The sequence below is a fragment of the Lagopus leucura genome, unplaced genomic scaffold (assembly GCF_019238085.1).
Source record: "Lagopus leucura isolate 7727_CA_CO unplaced genomic scaffold, USGS_WTPT01 Super-Scaffold_100001, whole genome shotgun sequence".
NCBI classification, from domain to species: Eukaryota; Metazoa; Chordata; class Aves; order Galliformes; family Phasianidae; genus Lagopus; species Lagopus leucura.
In genome coordinates this window covers 68547992-68566350 of record NW_024962262.1, presented here as the reverse complement: position 1 = coordinate 68566350, position 18359 = coordinate 68547992, and the positions used below count along the sequence as shown (strand labels likewise).

At 39.5% G+C, this 18359-nt stretch overlaps 1 protein-coding gene across 1 annotated transcript in view; it reads left to right on the top strand.

Annotated features, from left to right (window-relative positions):
• Positions 1-17064, top strand: part of EFHC2 (EF-hand domain containing 2) — a 67498-nt gene extending 50434 nt beyond the window's left edge. The window contains exons 14-15 of the mRNA XM_042867571.1: positions 8607-8712; positions 10755-17064. Coding sequence (XP_042723505.1) covers positions 8607-8712; positions 10755-10850 — 202 coding nt within the window. The 3' untranslated portion in view covers positions 10851-17064. The remainder of the gene's footprint in view (positions 1-8606; positions 8713-10754) is intronic.
• Positions 17065-18359: the final 1295 nt, after the last annotated feature.

The following is an 18359-nucleotide window of genomic DNA, read 5'->3' as shown; positions in this document are numbered from 1 at the left end:
CTAAAACTCAATTTTAGAATTCCCGTTAAGCTTTCCAACACAAAAAGTGTCGGAGGACACTACTAAAGTTCTGCTAAAGAACAAGTTCTCATAGATTCACTTTATAAAGGCTGCAATTGAATAGATACAGAGACAAGGGACTGGAGATTTTCCTTTATGTACTAATTCAACACTGATGAAAAACAGACAGGCCTACTAAGCTCCAGAGACATGTTTATTGTTTGTGAATTTATACTAGGAAAAGCTTTTGTGAGATGAATCTCTTCTCTTAAAGAGTCTTAATGTAGGCAGATAAGAAGAAAAGGCCCAGTATATTACAATAAAAATAAGAGATAAGCTTAAAAGACAAGGAGGAAGCCTGGATTTCTCCCAAATCTAGACAGGTATTCATGACAGCAGAACTGGGTCTCAGCCTCTGTAGGGGATATAGGAGAGGGAGTAATTTCAGCCTGTGTTAGAGCTGGATTTCTAAACTACCACCCATTTTCCCGTGAAATGGGCCATGGCCAGCTAGTACACTAGATTTCTGTATGAGAAAGTTACATAGTGTGAAGCTGGGCCTCAGAAAACTGTAGAAGTAGTATTCCATATGACAGTGTGATGAATAATGCTGATTCTAAATTACAATAGTAGCAATTCTGGAAAATGCCAATTTTTGTGGTAACTACACTGCCAATAAGAAAGAGTGTTGCATTCTTAATATTGTGTGCAGTTGACACTGCCTGATAAGTGTACTGTTTCTGTATTGTTTCAAGAGAGTGTAGAGTCAGGGAAAGATGTTGTGAACTGTATTTCATAGAATTTCAGTTCCAGTAACCTAGAAGCTGAGAAGTAGAGTCAGCTGAATAAGATTTAGAGTTTTCTTTTTGTCTTGCCTCTTCTAGTTCTCTTTGAGACTGAAGAATCATGAAACAGATAGGTTTACTGTTAATGCAGACTAGTCTGGCTCCTGGGAAGTACACAATTCAATAGGGGCAAAGTTTGTAAACAATATTCTCTCTGTTTTTGGATTGTTTTTGTTGCTGTTGTTGTTTATTTTTTATGAGGATGTATGCAATTTTTTTTCCACAGATGCCTTTGAAGCAAGTAGCAGTAGTGTTTCTAATGTGTATATCTGAATTTATGAAAGAAGAAAATGGTACAATAAGACTTGTTGGACTTACTCCCACAAAACCAGTATATATAGCTAATGCACTAGCTGGACCCTGTTCAGCTATAAAATGAACCTAGACAATGTGATCAGATAATCATTGAAGACTGAAGCTGTATGTTTATTCAGCTTTTCTCTCTGAGATTGGGTGGCAAAGACTTTTTGTTGGACTTAATGGTTCTTTTTTTTTTTTTTCATTTTAAAAGGTAATACCCTTAAAATATTTATTATTTACATTTGTAAATCACACCACAATGATCTATCACTTATTAAAATCAAGGGATGGAACTAGAAATTGTCATCTAATTTTATGATCACCTCCAGATGACCCAAAACTTCGTATACTGTTCCTGAAGAACATTCAGTTTCCACAAAGTGCAGAGAGAATTAGCACAAAGACTATGAAGATTCAAAAGACCCTTTTAAATTGTCTGTCTGAAGTAAATTTATATTTGCAATTGTTGTGGGATGGTGAAATAGTAGGATTTGGGTACCCAAAATTTCTGTAATTCACAAAATCACAGAGTTTCAGAGATTGGAAAGGACATAGAAGGAGACTCCACAGCCTCTCTCAACAAACCTGTAGGTTATTAAAATATATTTCCTTTCTCCACCAGCCTTGTTTCATGTAGGTCTTCAATTATATGACTATATAAATTATTTAATCACAATTCATTAAGCAATGCAGATGCTACACTCTTGTTTCTGCCAGTAAACTGCTTGTTTATTATAAGCACTTCTTTAGGTTTGTGCGAGCATAATTAATGTATAATCAATGAATATTAAGATGTTATAATTATAAAATAAACAAGAGAATTAGGCAAAGCAGATTATGATAACAAAAAGAGAATAGAGGGAAAGCTTACCCCATCCTGGGCTCTCTTGCAAAACTCCAGCAGAATGGATCTCCAGAAGAGATCCTTCCCCACCTGTAGTCACTCTTAAATGGGTCTAGGAGAGGCGCAGCCAGGTTCCACCCCTTCCTGCAGCACAGGTGAATTGCCTTCACCTGTGCTCCTGTGGCTGATTCAGTGCTCGCCTCAGGTGATCAATCAGAGGTTCAGGCCGTGACTCAGCAGTTCCCATACAATTAACAATTATCATTTGTTTAATGAATAAATGCTGTTGTAGTGCTGAAGAAATGAATCTAGATTTTTTTCTTTAATATTTTAATTTGCTGCAATGTTCAATGTAAGCTAACAGGGACTGGGAATGATGCAGTCCTTCCCCAGAAGGTGTATATATATATAAATAGGTGTCAGATAACAAAAGAAAAAGATGGTGGTGTCAACGGTTTATGGGCTGGTCCGGCCCAGTTCTGTGACCAGCAGGGCAGAGGGATCTGCGGATCCGCGCCTCTGGGAAAGGGGAAGCAGGGGACCCCAAAATACTTGAAAACAACAGCACTGATCTGAGGTGGAACAAATGATTTTACTAAATATAGTATTAGTAAAATACAATGAGAGAGAGAGAGAGAGAGAGAGAGTCTGTCTGAATTGTATAGACCTCACCACAATGCTGGGGTGAGAAGTGCAGTCCAGTTGAGCGACTGAAGTACAGACGGTGAAGTGCAGATGGCGAAGCGCAGGCGGCGAAGAAGGATCAGGTGACCTTGCTTGGAGTTATATCCCCTTGCTGACCGCAAAGTCTCCTGGGGAAATGTAGTTCTTCTCCGACGGACGAACATTCGGCAGATATCAAACCCCACCCCCAGTGCATTACATGATGTTATGGTGTGGAATACTGATGACCAAAAATCATAAAACCATGACATTCCACCCCTTATTCTACATCACTACATCATGCTTAACACGTGGGATTACAGACTGCACTCCCCCAACATCAAATTCCCTTGTGGTACACACTGAACATCCCCGTTTTTCTGCATCACCCACCAGGTGGACCCAGGTCCTGGGCAAAGACAGTTCCGCGAAGAGGTTTGCCCTTCCCAGAAGCAGGAAAAAACCCAAACTGCTTTTCCTAACATGTTCTTTACATGTACAACAGGGACCTTATCTCCCTCTACAATATGTAGGGAGCTGGATTGGGTAGGACCATCTCGACTGATTGATCCTCTGGTGTTAACCAGCCAGGTGGCTTCTGCCAAATGCTTCTCCCAGTGTTTAAATGTTCCGCCACCCATTGCTTTCAACATCGTTTTTAACAACCCGTTGTAGCATTCGATCTTACCAGAGGCTGGTGCATGATAGGGGATATGATAAATCCACTCGATGCCATGTTCTCTGGCCCAAGTATCCACAAGTGAATTTTTAAAATGAGTCCCATTATCTGACTCAATCCTTTCTGGGGTGCCATGTCGCCACAGGATTTGCCTCTCCAGACCTAATATGGTGTTTCGGGCGGTAGCATGGGGTACTGCATATGTTTCAAGCCACCCGGTTGTTGCCTCCACCATGGTGAGCACATAATGCTTACCATTGCGAGATCGTGGCAAGGTGATATAATCAACCTGCCATGCCTTCCCATATTTGTACTTTTGCCATCGCCCTTCCTCCCAGAGAGGTTTCATCCTCTTAGCTTGTTTAATGGTGGCGCATGTATCACAGTCATGAATGATTTGTACAATGGCATCCATAGTTAAGTCCACCCCTCGGTCTCTGGCCCATTTGTATGTTGCGTCTCTCCCTTGATGACCTGAGGTCTCATGGGCCCACCGAGCTAAAAATAACTCACCCTTGTTCTGCCAGTCCAGGTCTATTTGAGCCACCTCAATTCTGGCAGCTCGGTCTACCTGATGGTTATTTCGCTGATGCCGCGGACCCCGGGCACCTGTTCAGGGGACGGGCCCGCCGGCCCCCGGCGCCGCTGTTCCCGACCGGGGCGGACTGCGCTCAGTGCGCCCTGACCGCGCAGCGCCGCCGGGCCGGGCTCGGGCCACGCCTGGTTTCCCACCTGACAGGTGGGAAAAAGAAACGGATGGCGTTTACTTGTCAATGATCTTGTTTAGCTAAGCGTATGTCCCTATTTTTAAAATATCTTTTAATTTTGCTTAAAATTGGCTGCATAGTTCTTTTCTCTGCAGTGCTAGACTGAGTCTATTGGACTCTGGAGGAACATGTGTGGATTTTAAGCTGTGGAAGCACAAGCAGTGGGACAGAAGTGAATTTTTTTTTTTTTTAATAGGTAAATTAATCTTTAGTGCCTCAGGTAGCAGTGCTACTTGATGCAACTTACAATGAGCCTCCTAGTTGACCACCCCGGTTCTCATGCCACTAACAGATCAAGCCTCTTCTGTCTGCCTGGCATTTCCCTGGTTTGTACAGTATCTTTTTCTTTAACATAATCACCTGCCTCTAATAGTTTGTTTACACTTGACCTGCTTCACTTAGAAAGCTAACCAACTGTCTTTTCTTGCTGTGAGATGTGTCCTGGTGGCAGCACCATGATTGGAAATGGTCATGAAATCATTCTCCTGCACTCTGTTTCTGCTTGTTACCTTTAATACCCAAAACTCACTTGGCTGTTTATTATGAAAAGACTCCAGCATGAATATATGGATCTCTTAAGAGAAATTATTTCTGTTATTTGTTATCATGAAGAACTGACGGTTCAATTTATTGTAGTTCAAGACGAGAATAAATGTATATCCAAGATAGCAGCCTTTCTTAGCTAACACTGATCAGCTGCATCTGTGCTTACTACCTTAAAACTTTTTGTATAAGCTATTTTTGAAAATTTAGGTGTATATTGTGTTACACAGGGATCGTCAAGTAGCTGAAGAATCCCAGTTTTTTTTTTTTTAAAGCTTAAAACAGCATAATGCCTCTTCTCTGCTAGTATCAGATAAAACTACTTAATAAATGCTATTAAAAGTAAAAGCATACGAAATCTTTACATGTACATTAGCATTTATTATGAATTTTTGGTTGCAGATTTCTTGATGGGAAAGAAAACATATTCATTAGTAGCCTTTACTCACGAAAGCAGCCTCAGAAATAACCATCATGTAATTTAACTGTTTTTTTAACATAGCTGGAGTTTTTCATTATAAATATACTTTTATAAGCAGAAATATGTGATTTTTTTCTATGATGTGAAAGAGAGTAGCTAGCAACAGGACAAGAGGGAATGGCCTCATGTTGTGCTAGGGGAGGCTCAGGTTGCATATTTGAAAAAACTTCTCCAAAGAAGTAATGAGGCATTGAAACAGGCTGCCCAGGGAGGTGATGAAGGTGTTCAAGTACCATGTTGATATCGCCCTGAGAGACATAGTTTAGTGGTCATAAATGGATTGTTGGACTAGATGATCTTAGAGGTCTTTTCCAACCTTAATGATTCTATGATTCTATTCTACGATTGTGCTGTAGGAGAAAAAAAAACTCTGCAGACATTGTTGGGGTTGGGGAAATGACTTACACAATCTAAAATCACATAGATTGTTTAAGTCATCGGGCAAAACCAGAGAGAAACAGATTCAAGAGATCTTTGTTGTATCTTCTTGATAAGACAAATCTAATTTCCTCACTGAAAAGCACTGTCAGTTTCAGTCATATTAATTCCGGCTCTGAAATGTATGGCATCTCTGTCCTAATAATGCAGAACTTGATAACATCTCTTCATTCCATCTGGATGTTCTGTACTGAATTACAAGTATGTGCATTTAGTAGATTGGTGCAATAAGTCACAGTAGTAAAAAGATGTAAAAAGTAGATTATTTCCTCTGGATTAGTCTAGAGTGATATTTGAAGCTGCTTTCTGCAGCTTTTAAAACATGGGACTTAGTAGTCCCATTTCCCATGCCCACCTTAAAACTATAGTTGACTTCATGTGTGTGGTGTTGCTCAGCTTGCTCATGCTGTCAGTTCAAAGGAGTTTTCTCCTTTGTAATGCTTGCTGAAAGCAGAACTAATGTTTTTCCTTAATTTCATTGCATCAACATAAAATAGATGCTGAAGAAACGACACCCCCTCTCTTAAACTTCACTTAAAATTCCTACTTATGCAGCTCTGCATCTTGATAGTAACCTTATATTCTGAATTTTCAGAAATAGAAAAAGCTTAATAGATACATGCTAGTACATATGATAGTAAAAAAAAAATTAAAGAAAAAATTAATGGTTGTTCTGAGATTCAAAATATTTGCCACGGTTTTATTTCCAAGAGTTTTTTGTCTTGTTACTCCCAATACAAAACTCTTTTGTTTCCCCAGTTACCACCTGCAAAAAACCCAACCTAAACCAAACCAAAGCTATAATGGGGGGGTTTCTCCTGGCAATGTTTCAGACTCATCTTTAATGTCAGTAACAGTAGCATTCTTCTCTGACTTTGCTTTCATCTTCCGTGTAACGCACTGTACTTAACATTTCAGTTTATCACTAGAATCTCTGTTCATGACTTTCAGTATATTTTATATTATCTGCTGACTGTTAAATGAAAGGCATGGGGGGAGGAGAGGAAGAGGATGAGTTGCAGTTTATTTTTGTCGCTAGATTTATTTCTCTTCCAGTATTGTTTTCCCAGCTTATGCTGTAAAGTCATCCTTCAAGTACCTTCATTCTTTATTTTTACGAGGGCCCTTTCAGTGGTTTGGAGAACTGAAGGGTTTTGAGGCCCATGTTTTGTGCAATGCTATTTCTTTAAGAACAAAATAAAATGGTTGTCTAAAGAAATTGTTTCCGGGAGATGACAGTGTGTCATCTTGCTCCTACACATGCAATAATATTTGTCTCACCATGTTACATGGTAGAATTGTTTAACCTGATGTTTCCACCAAAAATAGCTTATTGAGTCTATCTAGTCATATATATTTCTCTGTGGACACTAGCAAAGCACAGATGCTTTCAGGATGTGCTTAATCTGCCTAAGCCAGATCCCTTTTACACTGAAGTAGTGCTAGGTAAGACAGATGCCATTCACATCCTAATGTAGTATGTATAGTAAGTATAGTAGAGCAGTTAACTTCATTTCTGTACAATCCCTGTGGGCATTCAAGGCTAGGCTGGATGTGGCTCTGGGCAGCCTGGTCTGGTGGTTGGTGACCCTCCACATAGCAGTGAGTTAAAAACTCAGTGATCATTTTGGTCCTTTTCAATCCAGTCCATTCTATGATTTCAAAAGCAATCTGTGTTTGTAGCATCAATTCTGCAATGAACTTCAGCCTGCAGTATCTTTCAAACATTTGACTGAACCCACTGAAACAATTGGATTTCTCTATGCATTAAGCACCTAAGTGTTTTGCCAAATTGAGTACATTTTTTTTCTTTTTTTATTTTTCTGAAGCCACTTCGTACAAATCAATGGCATGGCTTACAGATCTGCTCCTAGTAAGTTTATGTTAACGTGCAGTAGTAACTGTAGAACTTAACTGGTAAGGTTTATATCTCCATGTAACAGATGCTAAATATTACAAATATTTACTTCATGGAAATAAATTATTACCAAATGAAATGAGTTGAAATTTTAAAATCTGGTTATTAAATGGTAGGCTAGAGAGCTGCATGTTTGTTAACTGGAAACTGATTCCAAGGTTTATGCAAAAAGCATTTTTAAGGCATTGCTTGTTTTCAGGAAGTGACTGAGAAACTGTATAAAGCAGGTCACTTGTGTTATAGTACAACTCTCTTGTGTTAAAGAATCACAGAATGTTTTAGGCTGGAAGTGATCTTCAAGATCATCTAGTTCCAACCCACTGCTATAGGCAGGAACACCTCCTGTTAGACCAGGTTGCTCAGAGCCCCATCCAGCCTGGGCTTGAGTGCTTCCAGGGAGTTGCCTCAGTGGGCAACCTGTTCCATTGTCTGACCACCCTCATAGTAAATTTCTTCCTAATATCTAGTATAAGTCTGCCCTCTTCCAGTTTAAAGCTAGGGTCTCACAGGAGCAGAGTAGAGAGGCAGAATCACCTCCCTCAGCCTGCTGGTCACGCTTCTCTTGATGCAACCCAGGCTACAGTTGGCCTTCTGGGCTGCAAGTACACAATGCCAACTCATCTTGAGTTCTTATTAACAGACCCCCCCCAAATCCTTCTCTTCAGGGCTGCTTTCAAACCATTCTCCACCCAGCCTGTATTTTCCAATATCCGCTCTATTTGGACATGTTTTCCAATGTATATTTCTAGCTGTTTCTTTTCTCTACAAAAAAATTATACACTGACTTTCCCAAATCTATTTATCACCAATTGTGAGATCCCAGTGTTGGAAGAAGTTGGGCAATGGTTAAAAAGTAAAACAAAATTACTTGGAATCTAATGAACCTTAAAAAAATTGTATGAGAGACATTGATGTGCACTAAGTAAATGGAATGTAACGTGTGATATAGAAGTTATGCAGCATTTTTCTGTTCTCTCACCAGTGTTTGGTTGTAAAGGACTGAAAAGCAATTATCCAGCAAATAGTGCATTAGTATGATGTAGATAACATTAGTATGATGTAGATAATATTATATACTTGTTAAAATTTTCATTTAATCATGAGGCATCTTATGGATATCCTACTTAGGTTTGAAGATGACCATAAGCAAGTGGAATATAAAAAGTTTGTGGATGCAGTGAACTGGAGAGAGAATCAAATCCCTGCTTTCCAGACAATAAAGCTTCCTCCTCAGGTAAAACCATTATATTTGAGCAAAAGAAAAGTTAAAACTCAGCACATGAGACACTTGTGTAATTTGGGCAAGTGTAATGCGAGTACCTCATCCAACAAAGACTACAACAGTTTTCAATTTTTCATATTTGGGCCTGTTTTCATTTTTGTGTCTTCATGTAATGTATTTTTCTTTCCAGGCTTAGAATTAACCAAATTCAGTTCAAATTAATTCTGTTTAGAATTAACCAAAAAGAGTTACACAGGGAAGACAAAGCCTGTAACACAGTCTTGCCTACAGCGTGCTACATCTCTGTGATGTTTTTCTGGAAGAAAAAAAAAAAAAAAAGAGTGGGGAAACAAGTGTAGTTGTCCTTGAACAATAGGTGTGAATACCACTCCACCCACAAGTATTGTTGCAACATGTCAAATGCTCTGTTTGTCTTCTGGGATAGCCAGGAAATTCTTTAAACTCCACTGTCACCACAGAAAATAGCTATATATATATATTTTATAACTCTGTGGAAACTTGTATGTAACAGCACATCACTGGTAGGCATAGGCAGAATCAGTATTGAAGAATCAACTTTGTATATCTCTACCAGCCTGCTACTTAGGGTAAATAAATATGTGGCATCAACAAACTGCAGAAATTAATCTGATCTTGCCATCTTGTGCTGAATGGAACATTTTAAAATAGATGGTACATAAGGCAATTATACTGATTTTTTTTTTTTTTTTTTTTTTATCTTGTAACAGATAAATATGAAGCCCTTCTGCCAAAATGTAGTTTTTCTATTCTGGCCTAGCCCATGTGTTGCTACACTTGTACAGAATGTGTTTGATTTTATTCAGATCACTTAGTAACACAGCATTCCCTTACATTTCAGTTCAACAGTGACATATTTTAAATCAATGTTCCTCACGTACTATGCTATTAACTTGGCTTCTCTCTCTTCCTTGGCTTACAAGCTCTTCTTTCTATAGCATCCCAAACTCTATATTGTCTAACCAGGGCCCTGCAATGCTGCTTTACTCTGCCTTCCGTAGTGGTCTATTTTTCACTTTCTGATTGGGAAGTATTTTTCTTTCTTGTAGAGAAAAAAAGTACTTCCATGTGTTTTCTATAGCAATCCTGTGCCTATGGAGTAGGTTGTATTCTGTGGGTATTTTTTTTTCACAGAATAATTATGTTTTTAAGCTATTTTGATATTTAAATAGTGCTCGCTTTCAGGAGAGTCTGCCAGGGTATAAGGGGACTCAAGGGCCTTGGTACTGTGCTAATGAAAGAAAGTCAGAGCCTGTGCCGGGAGGATTTTTGCCTTGGAGGTGGTGCTAAGCTTCATAAAAAATCGAGACTAAAATAAGCAGACACATAGATACACTTTCTGTTTAATGTGTTTGACTGTTTTTTCCTCACAGCTGTATGGCTTATCTAGCCATTGAGCAAGACTTGCTTTCCGGCAGGGGAGGGAAAGAGAGGGCTCCTATGGGGTGAAGCTGGTGTGCAAGCAGTGGTGGTACTATGTATATTTTAATGAGGAGGTAATAAAGCAGATCAGGAAAAGATCAGTGAAAGAAAGGATTTGAGTCTTGTTAAATTTTTCAGCTTTGGAATCCGTTAGACACTCTTTTCATTACTTACTTTGGATTAACATTGATATCTTCAGGTTATAATGTCTGTATTTCACAGATAGATTTTAGCAGCAGTGTTGTGGTTTTTTTCTTCATTTTTCTTTGGTGTGGTTTTTAGTATTGAATCGTAGATAACTTGTAAGGTTTTCAAATATAAGTGTCTTAACGAAGAACAGATAGCATTACTTAATTTGAAATATCTGCAAAAGGCTGAATGACAGAAAACACATTTAATAAAATATTCTGCAAGCTTGTTAAAAATGTTCATGTAATAATGTTTTAAGAGGATGTGCTATGTAAAGGTCCACATGTTCACAAAATATTTGTATGAAGAAGTGAAGCAGCACATACAATCTTAGTTGGCCAGCTTTTAGTTATTGCTGTGTCCAACATTATATTCTAAGATACTCTCTGTGTTACTAATTTCAGAATGAAGATGACTGGAACGGACAGCCACCATTCCTTCCCGTGAAAAGAATCAAATACTTGCTTCTCCTGGATGACCTGTTTGGCAAAGAAGAATGATCCAAACTGTGAAAGTCACTGTTTTTGTATTAGTGTTTCTGCTCCAACACTAACTTAGATATTGAAGACCTGTCAGGTTAAACAAAAAGAAGACAGATGCAGGTTTTATTACATTTCTTACTTAAGCATATATATGTACTTTGTGTTTTTTTAACTCCTAAATCAACAGTACTCTTTAATGCTTATGTGAGCACAATTAAAACTATAATCAGATGGTCAGATGGAGAATGTACAAGCAGCAGCAATTGCTTGAGTCAAATACAGCAAAATCAGACTGACCTTACTTTGTTCTGCTGACAGAGGATGTTGTTGGATGACCTCTTGTAATATTAAGTCAGATAGAATTGGCTCAGTAAGATAATTCTCTTTACACTTCGTCTGTTGCTTTTTATCTTCTGTCTGTTTTTTTGCTATACCCATATAGTAATACTTAAGTGCTATGCGTGTCGAAGTTTGTTATTTTACAGAGGAAGTAGTTGCAAGATTTTAGAACAATGTCAGTTTGCTCTGGTGTGGGTGATAATTATAACCTTGTAACATAGAAGTAAATTTCTTGCAGGCCATGTACAAAAGCTATCAACTCTTGGTTTTTGTTTTAGATGCAACTCAGATTGGTAAGTGCTCAGTTTTACTCAGGTAAGGCATGAATGAAGAAAAGATATTCTGGTTCCATCTTAGTGAACTTCTTTCTTATTGTGGCACTGAACTTGTCCTTTGAAAATTGATACCTTTCTCTTTGTTCAAAATGGTGGTAACTAAGTGGAGCTCCTGTTAGCCTTTTTGTATTTTTAAGCTTGTGTCAGCTCAAAGCCACGGTTAGATCTCAACTTAATGTATGAGTTTGTGAGAAAAGGAATTACTTCTATTTAAAGGATGCAAGAGCTGTGGTAAAGGGAGGAGCTGACTCATCCACAGTGACTCTATGGTGAAGGGATTTGGTGTGAGTCTGCTGCTGAGAAGCTCACACAGTCAGTAGACTGAGAACCCTGTGCATTCTGTAATCCAAAATTGCAATTTGATGAGAAAGCTTGATGCAAAAGGATGAGAATTAAGCATTTTAAAATTCCCAGACTGAGAGAAAAACAGTAGTTCAAAGAATAATTTGAGTTTTTTTAAACTTATTGAAGTACTCAAAATTGTAGACAAGACTATGTACTATGTTTTATTCCAAAAGAAGAAAATAGTTTCTTACATGACAAGAAAATTATCTCATTGTGGGGATTGTGTCAGGAGCCAAAACAGTAACAGATTGCATTTGGAACCGTTTGATAAAAGCTGAAGCTTTTTAAACATGGCAGCAAAACTGGGTTTGGCACTTTAAATGAATACAGTTGCCCTCATAACTTTTTAATGTGCCCAGTCTTCATCAGGATATCTTTCAGTTGTTGAGATCTTGTACAGATGACAATTTTGAAGGAAGAGAGTTTCCGAAGGTTGAATTTGAACATTTAAAACTTCCCAAGTAGCTTTTAGAGACAGGAAATTTCCTTTATATGAAAAGGAAAAAGGTTAAAAAACAAACAAACAAAAGCATAACAAATGTCATACCATTTTGTGTACAATCCCATTTGTAGATCTGATCAATCATGGTCTGGTCATGGTCGAGAATGGTGACTGCAAACTGGATCCTGTGCAGAGAAGAACTAGAAAAGTGGCCAAGAGAACAGAAATGAAGAAGACAGAAGAAGTGTGGCTTATTTAGGGAAACAAAATGCAGGCTCCAGGAGAATGTGGTTGCCATTAGAGAATTTGTTATGGGTATGTAATACAAGCAAGGAAAATAATCATTCAGTTCAAAACATTCAGAAAAAGTAGGTATGGTTAGCCATAAATTTAAACTGGACAGTAAAAGATGGTTTCCAACCTTCTAAAACAAAAAGGGTCCATAACAGGCTTCCAAGAGCAAAGAACCCAGTTAATTTTACCATTAAAGATGGATCATCTGATAAGTGTAATTTTAGGATATATTGCCTGTGATACTGAGGACTATTTCTGGTATTGAATGATTCCCCCTCTGCAGAGCCCATGGAATGAGGATTTTTTTTCTTTTAAAAGTAATATGGAATTATCTGATTTCTGATGTTTCAGTATTTCCTATTGGTACTCTGCATATTTTGTTCACACCATTCTGAGTTTTGCTTCCCACTTCTTTTTCTCCTTTTTTCCATGTATTACTCATAACTCCACTGAGCACAAAAGGATCTCCCAGGAGCAGAGCAGACAGGGACTGAAAAATATTTTCAGTGCTTGTCACTGCGCTCACAGTGTGTCATATGCTGTGGTCTGCTGTGTTGTAAACACATTTCAAAAGGTTTTATTTTTTACAAGCAGCAGCGCTTCCAGAAGGAAAAGCTCCAGCCAATGAGCAGTCCAAGAATACTCTTTGTATACTGTGACTTGCAGCGTATGCTGCCCAGGATATTTCAACCTCTCCTCTAATCCTGCCACCAGCTTCTCTCTTTTCACATTGCTGATGGGGGACCTGAATGAAGACAATACCACAAGATAATGTTTCAAGATGGCAGGAGGCCACAGCTTTAAAGCATGCATTGCATAAAGAGAAAGCAGCCCTCACAGTTGCCATTAATCTCAGCTCTCTATCTCTGTAGGGGAGCCAAAGATATCTTCTTTCCACAAGTATCTGAGCCTTCCATGGCAGGAGCGAAGAGATTCACATTACAGTACTGCCTCCCCTTCTCCCTGCTGGGGTCTGCTGTGCGTTCAGTGTTAATTTTCATTTCCTGAACTTGGCATTTGAGAATAGAAGGCTTAAAGTTTTCTGCAATAGCTGCTGCAGCAAGAACAGCAGTGAGGATCTATCCTTGCGTGCAGATGGTGCACCGCTTAGCTTGCAACTTTGCGTCCATTTTTGCCTGTGTCCAGTTAAGTACTTGCTCTGCTCATCTGCAGGCAGGCTCCCACAAACGTGGTAGGCTCAAGCAGTCACAGACGATTGAACTTACTGCTGAGAAAAATAAAGTTCCTCCAGGTAATATTTTTCTGCGTCCTGCCTTTGCTGTATTTTCCTAGGTAGAGCCATTTGTGCCAATGTCAGACAGATCAAGTCTTTTTCATTTACATAAATGAGAAGATGTTGAAAGCTTCCTTCTGCATTTGTTCCTTGTGTTGATGGGAATTAATCCTACTTCACAGCAGGAAAGCTCTTCACAGAAAAAAAAACCTAGGCTGTTGAATCCCAAGTCCACTCTGTGCCTTAGCACAGGATACAGTTTTGTTGCTCATTTTCCGTGGGCAAACTGCAGGGATCCTAATTCCACAAAAACAAAAGAAAATAAATAACAGAAGTTTTCAGTCACTTGGCAGCAGTCAGAGAACAGCAATCCTTATACAGCTAATAATAATTTTTTGCCTCTTGCTTGCTGGACCCTTCTGCATGTCCCCATGGTTTGAGAGCAGCAATTAACAATTAGAAAAAATGACCTGTGTTTCAACATCTTATACTCAGATAAAGGTTATTCAGTGATGTGGAGAGATGCATTAGTTCTTTAAGCAATAATGTCCTGTACCCTCCACAGTAGTGTATCCATTGCATACATGTTTCTTCCTCTTGAGGTGGCTTAGCTCTTCTCTTCTGGCTCAGGTGCAAGTACAGAAAGCCCAAGGGCAATGAGAAAGAAAAAGCAATAACATGTTTAGAAAGAAGTTACAATTACCAGGAGGAAGAAAATACTACACTCTGAGCTCAGTCTGATTTTAAAAATCATTTTTAGGTTTTGGAGGTCAGAATTTTAAAGGAATTTTAGAACTATCCTGGAAAAAAAAAAAAATCAAACACTTCCTTAAATTGCAATTTTCTCTGAATTAATTTCTTAATGTTGTTTGTATCAGTTGGTTACTAAGGCCCAGGTGGAAGCTGAACTCTTTCCAGGCAATGACCAGACAACCCAGAAAGGGCTGTGGGGGCACATCCCTGTCCCTACCAGTTTCCAATGTAAAGTTTAAATCCAGTGAGGGAGTATAATCAAGAAGAGGAAGTTAATACAGGCACAGTTTATTAAAGATATAGATTTTTATATAAACTCTTTCTCTGCACATTTGAGTATTTCTGAATCATCTGGAAGTTTTTCCTGGCATGTATTGTGCATAAATAAGCTAGCTGTCCTGGTCTGCCCTTCTGACAGGCCATCTATCCTCTTTGCTCTCTTCCTCCAACAGGCTAGTTTCATATTAAGACCTACAGTCAAAGAGAAGTGAAGGAGCTGATTCAACTTATCTGATTCTGATCCCAGACAGGCAGCATGGGAGGATGATCTGTAACCGCCTAAATTAATTGCACAGCTTAATAGTGCTTGAGAGAGCTCCCACTTTCAAAAAAATCAGTTGGAAGAAGGTCACTGTCCTGAAAGCCAAAAGGAAGACCTTTTGCAGAGTGGCTACAGCGGATGGGATGCAGCCTTCTCTGTATTAGTGTGAAGCATACCCTCTTTCTCTTCTGCTGTCTCCAGTGCCAATGTGCTGTAGCTCTCCTGATTCCTTACTTGCCAGTGGAAGGGTAGGAGGCACTGACTTGCCCACAGGGATGTCCATTGGAAGCATTTTATCTTAACAGCCCCTTTCTTACACTGACAGCTAGGTGCAAATGGCTGTGTTGCTGTTAGGTGAGATTAATTCCTTCCTTGGGTGTAGATCAACACAATTAGAGGAATGCTGTCACCAGGCATGGTGGCGCTACGTGGCCGCAGTGCAGTGACAGTGGTATGTGTGGGAGGGCTGAGGATGGTCCAGGTTGAGCTGGGCAGGTCATGAACCCATATCCTTAATACGCATGTGATCCATCCTTTGGGCTGTTCTGTATTTTAGACTGATGGCTATGCTTCACCTGATCTCGCTGCCCACAGCTTGGTTCAGGCTTGGGATGGTGGGTTTTGGTCAAATTCCAGCTAGGCAAACATAAAAACTTGGGTGGATGTAAACGGAACCTGGATTTCTCCTATTAGAGCTCTCTGAGAATCTGCTTTAGCAAAGCATTTAAGTGTATGTGTAAGTCTGTCCCTTTTGTATAAAGATATTGAAGTGTGTGCAGAAGGCTTGCTAAAATCAGTCAAATGAAGCACTGGTGGGAACGCTTACTGACAAAGACAGTTTCCTCATTTGAGTCAGTTAGGAATTAAATCACTGTAATAAAAAAATCCCCACCAGATGAGAAGGTAGCAGTGAAAGGAGGCAATATAGAATTGTCTGGACATGTTTATGCAGGCTATATATTGTCTGTTGTTATTGTAGTTCTTTTGCAATATAAGCTAGCAATTAGCAATTAAATTCCCATTATGGGATCATGTTGGTGATTGAGATAAACTGTAAATACGTAACTGTTTTAAACCTTTCTTTTAACTAACCTAAATGCTACAGTACTTATATAATTTGGAGATAATATCCCCATTAGTAGAGTTTATGACTCAATAAACAGCTCCCACAAGTTAATAAAAATCAAAACTGTAAACACCAAGACTATTAATGCAATAGAATTTCTGTGCCTCCCTCTTCTCTTGGTGGTCTAGATAGAGCAAAGGGAAATGCTATCTCAGAAAAAAAACATTTATTCTGGCTGTATAAATATAACTGAATTGTCTTAAAACCCATCTGGAAATTTCCTATCCTCCCCATGTCCCAGGTGGTCTGGCAAGAGCGATGCATTCTGCTTTTGTCCGCAGGCAAGAGAAAGAGCTCCCATTGGAAATAATTTACATGAAAGGATTGTGCATAAAAGCACTGGTGGTAGCCTCACCCCGTCTCTCCCTTTTGGAGATATCTTCTGTGGAGTTAGCTTTCACTGTACTTTTATATTAGCATTATTATTTTGTTTTTAAAGGAAAAGCAGCATTAAAGTGCCTGGACTCACCATTTTTGAACTTCTCTTCTGGCATTATTTTCCCCCATTTTGACAGCTAAATGAATTCTGGGAGAGGACGCCTTTGTGCCTGGAGGTTAGTGCAAGCAGAGCTATTGTAGCTCAAGGCTCTTTCCTTCTTCAGCTGAGGAAAATTATTAATTAAGCCATTTGCAAAAAAAAAACATTTTTTTTTGTCTAAAAGAGCTTTATTTTGCAGCGTGGTAGGGTGCCGTTCTGTTTGGCAAACAGTTACACAATGAACCACATTTATCTGTTCCCTAATTTTCCTGCTGAAGGACATTTCTTCCTGTGTTATTGAAATCATATTGTCTGAATGCATCAAAATAAAGCTTTTGCCCTCGAGTATGTTCTAGTGGACATGAAATGCCAGAGGTATGCAGTATACCAACCGGTCTTGCATTCAATAATGCATCACTGGGAGACATTATTGCTCTCTTCAAATACCTGAAAAGTGATTACAGTGAGAGTCTCATTCACTCACTTTCTTCTCACTAGTGACAGGTGACATGATGAGGGGAAATGGCCTCAAGTTGCTCCAGGGGAGATTTAGGTTGGATATGAGGAAGAACTTGTTTATAGAAATGGTTGTTAAGCGCTGGAATAGGCTCCCCGAGGAGGTGGTTGAGTCATCATCCCTGGATGTGCTTAAAAATCCTTTGGATGTGATGCTCAGGGACATGATTTAGTGGAGGGTTGTTAGAGTTAGGGTAGTATGGTCAGGTTGTGGTTGGACTTGATGAACTTGAAGGTCTTTTCCAACCTGAGCAGTTCTATGATTCTATCATGAGGATGAAATACGTTTTCAACTTGTTTCACTGTTGCATTATTTCTTCTGTTTTGCCACTTGTATGGGAGCCTATTTCCAGAGGAAACAACTCAGGCGGCTGTTGAGATTCACGCCTTTCCTCTCTTGGTGGTTGGCTCCATAACCCTCATGCCTACAAAGGGCTTGGCCTTTGGGATCCCAGGAAATCTCTTTTCTTTGCTTTTCTGCAAAACTATGATCAGTATGAGCAATGGTCTCCGCTGGGCTTCAGGCTGTTAGCGTTTCACAAGCCTTCCTACTTCACCGTGTAGTATGGAGTTTCAATATCAGCAGTGTTGCAGAGGGGTGCACTCCTCAAGAACATGCCTGTGCATTCGTTCTGTGCTCACATGTAATGCTTAGCAGAGTTCCATGGCCTCTCTTTAGTTTTGGGGATGCCCCTTTTGGATCCTAATGGCAACCACATTCTGAAGACAACTCAACACCTGAAGGAAATGTAAAGCTTGACATCCTAATGAAGCAAAACTCCTTTTAAGAGGCAAATGACCACAAAGCACCTGAACCAGCATTGCTGTGGTTGCCACTCGCTTCTGTGGGAGCAGGGTTTAGTTATACTTTAAGGGAAAGGGAAATTGTTTTTCTGCTTTTCTACCGTTGTATACAAAATCCTCAGTTCTCCATGTGCCACAGCTGCAGCAGCCGAGCCTTTAAACTGGATCAGCTCCTGCCAGGAGGAGCAGTGCCCTGGCTCTCAGCAAGGGAAGAGGCTGAAGGAAAGCCCCATACAGTCTGGAAGAAATGATCTTGATTGTGGTACCTGTTCCATCCTGGAGTAGAGGAGGTTTTGCATTTGATGCAAATGGCATCCCCT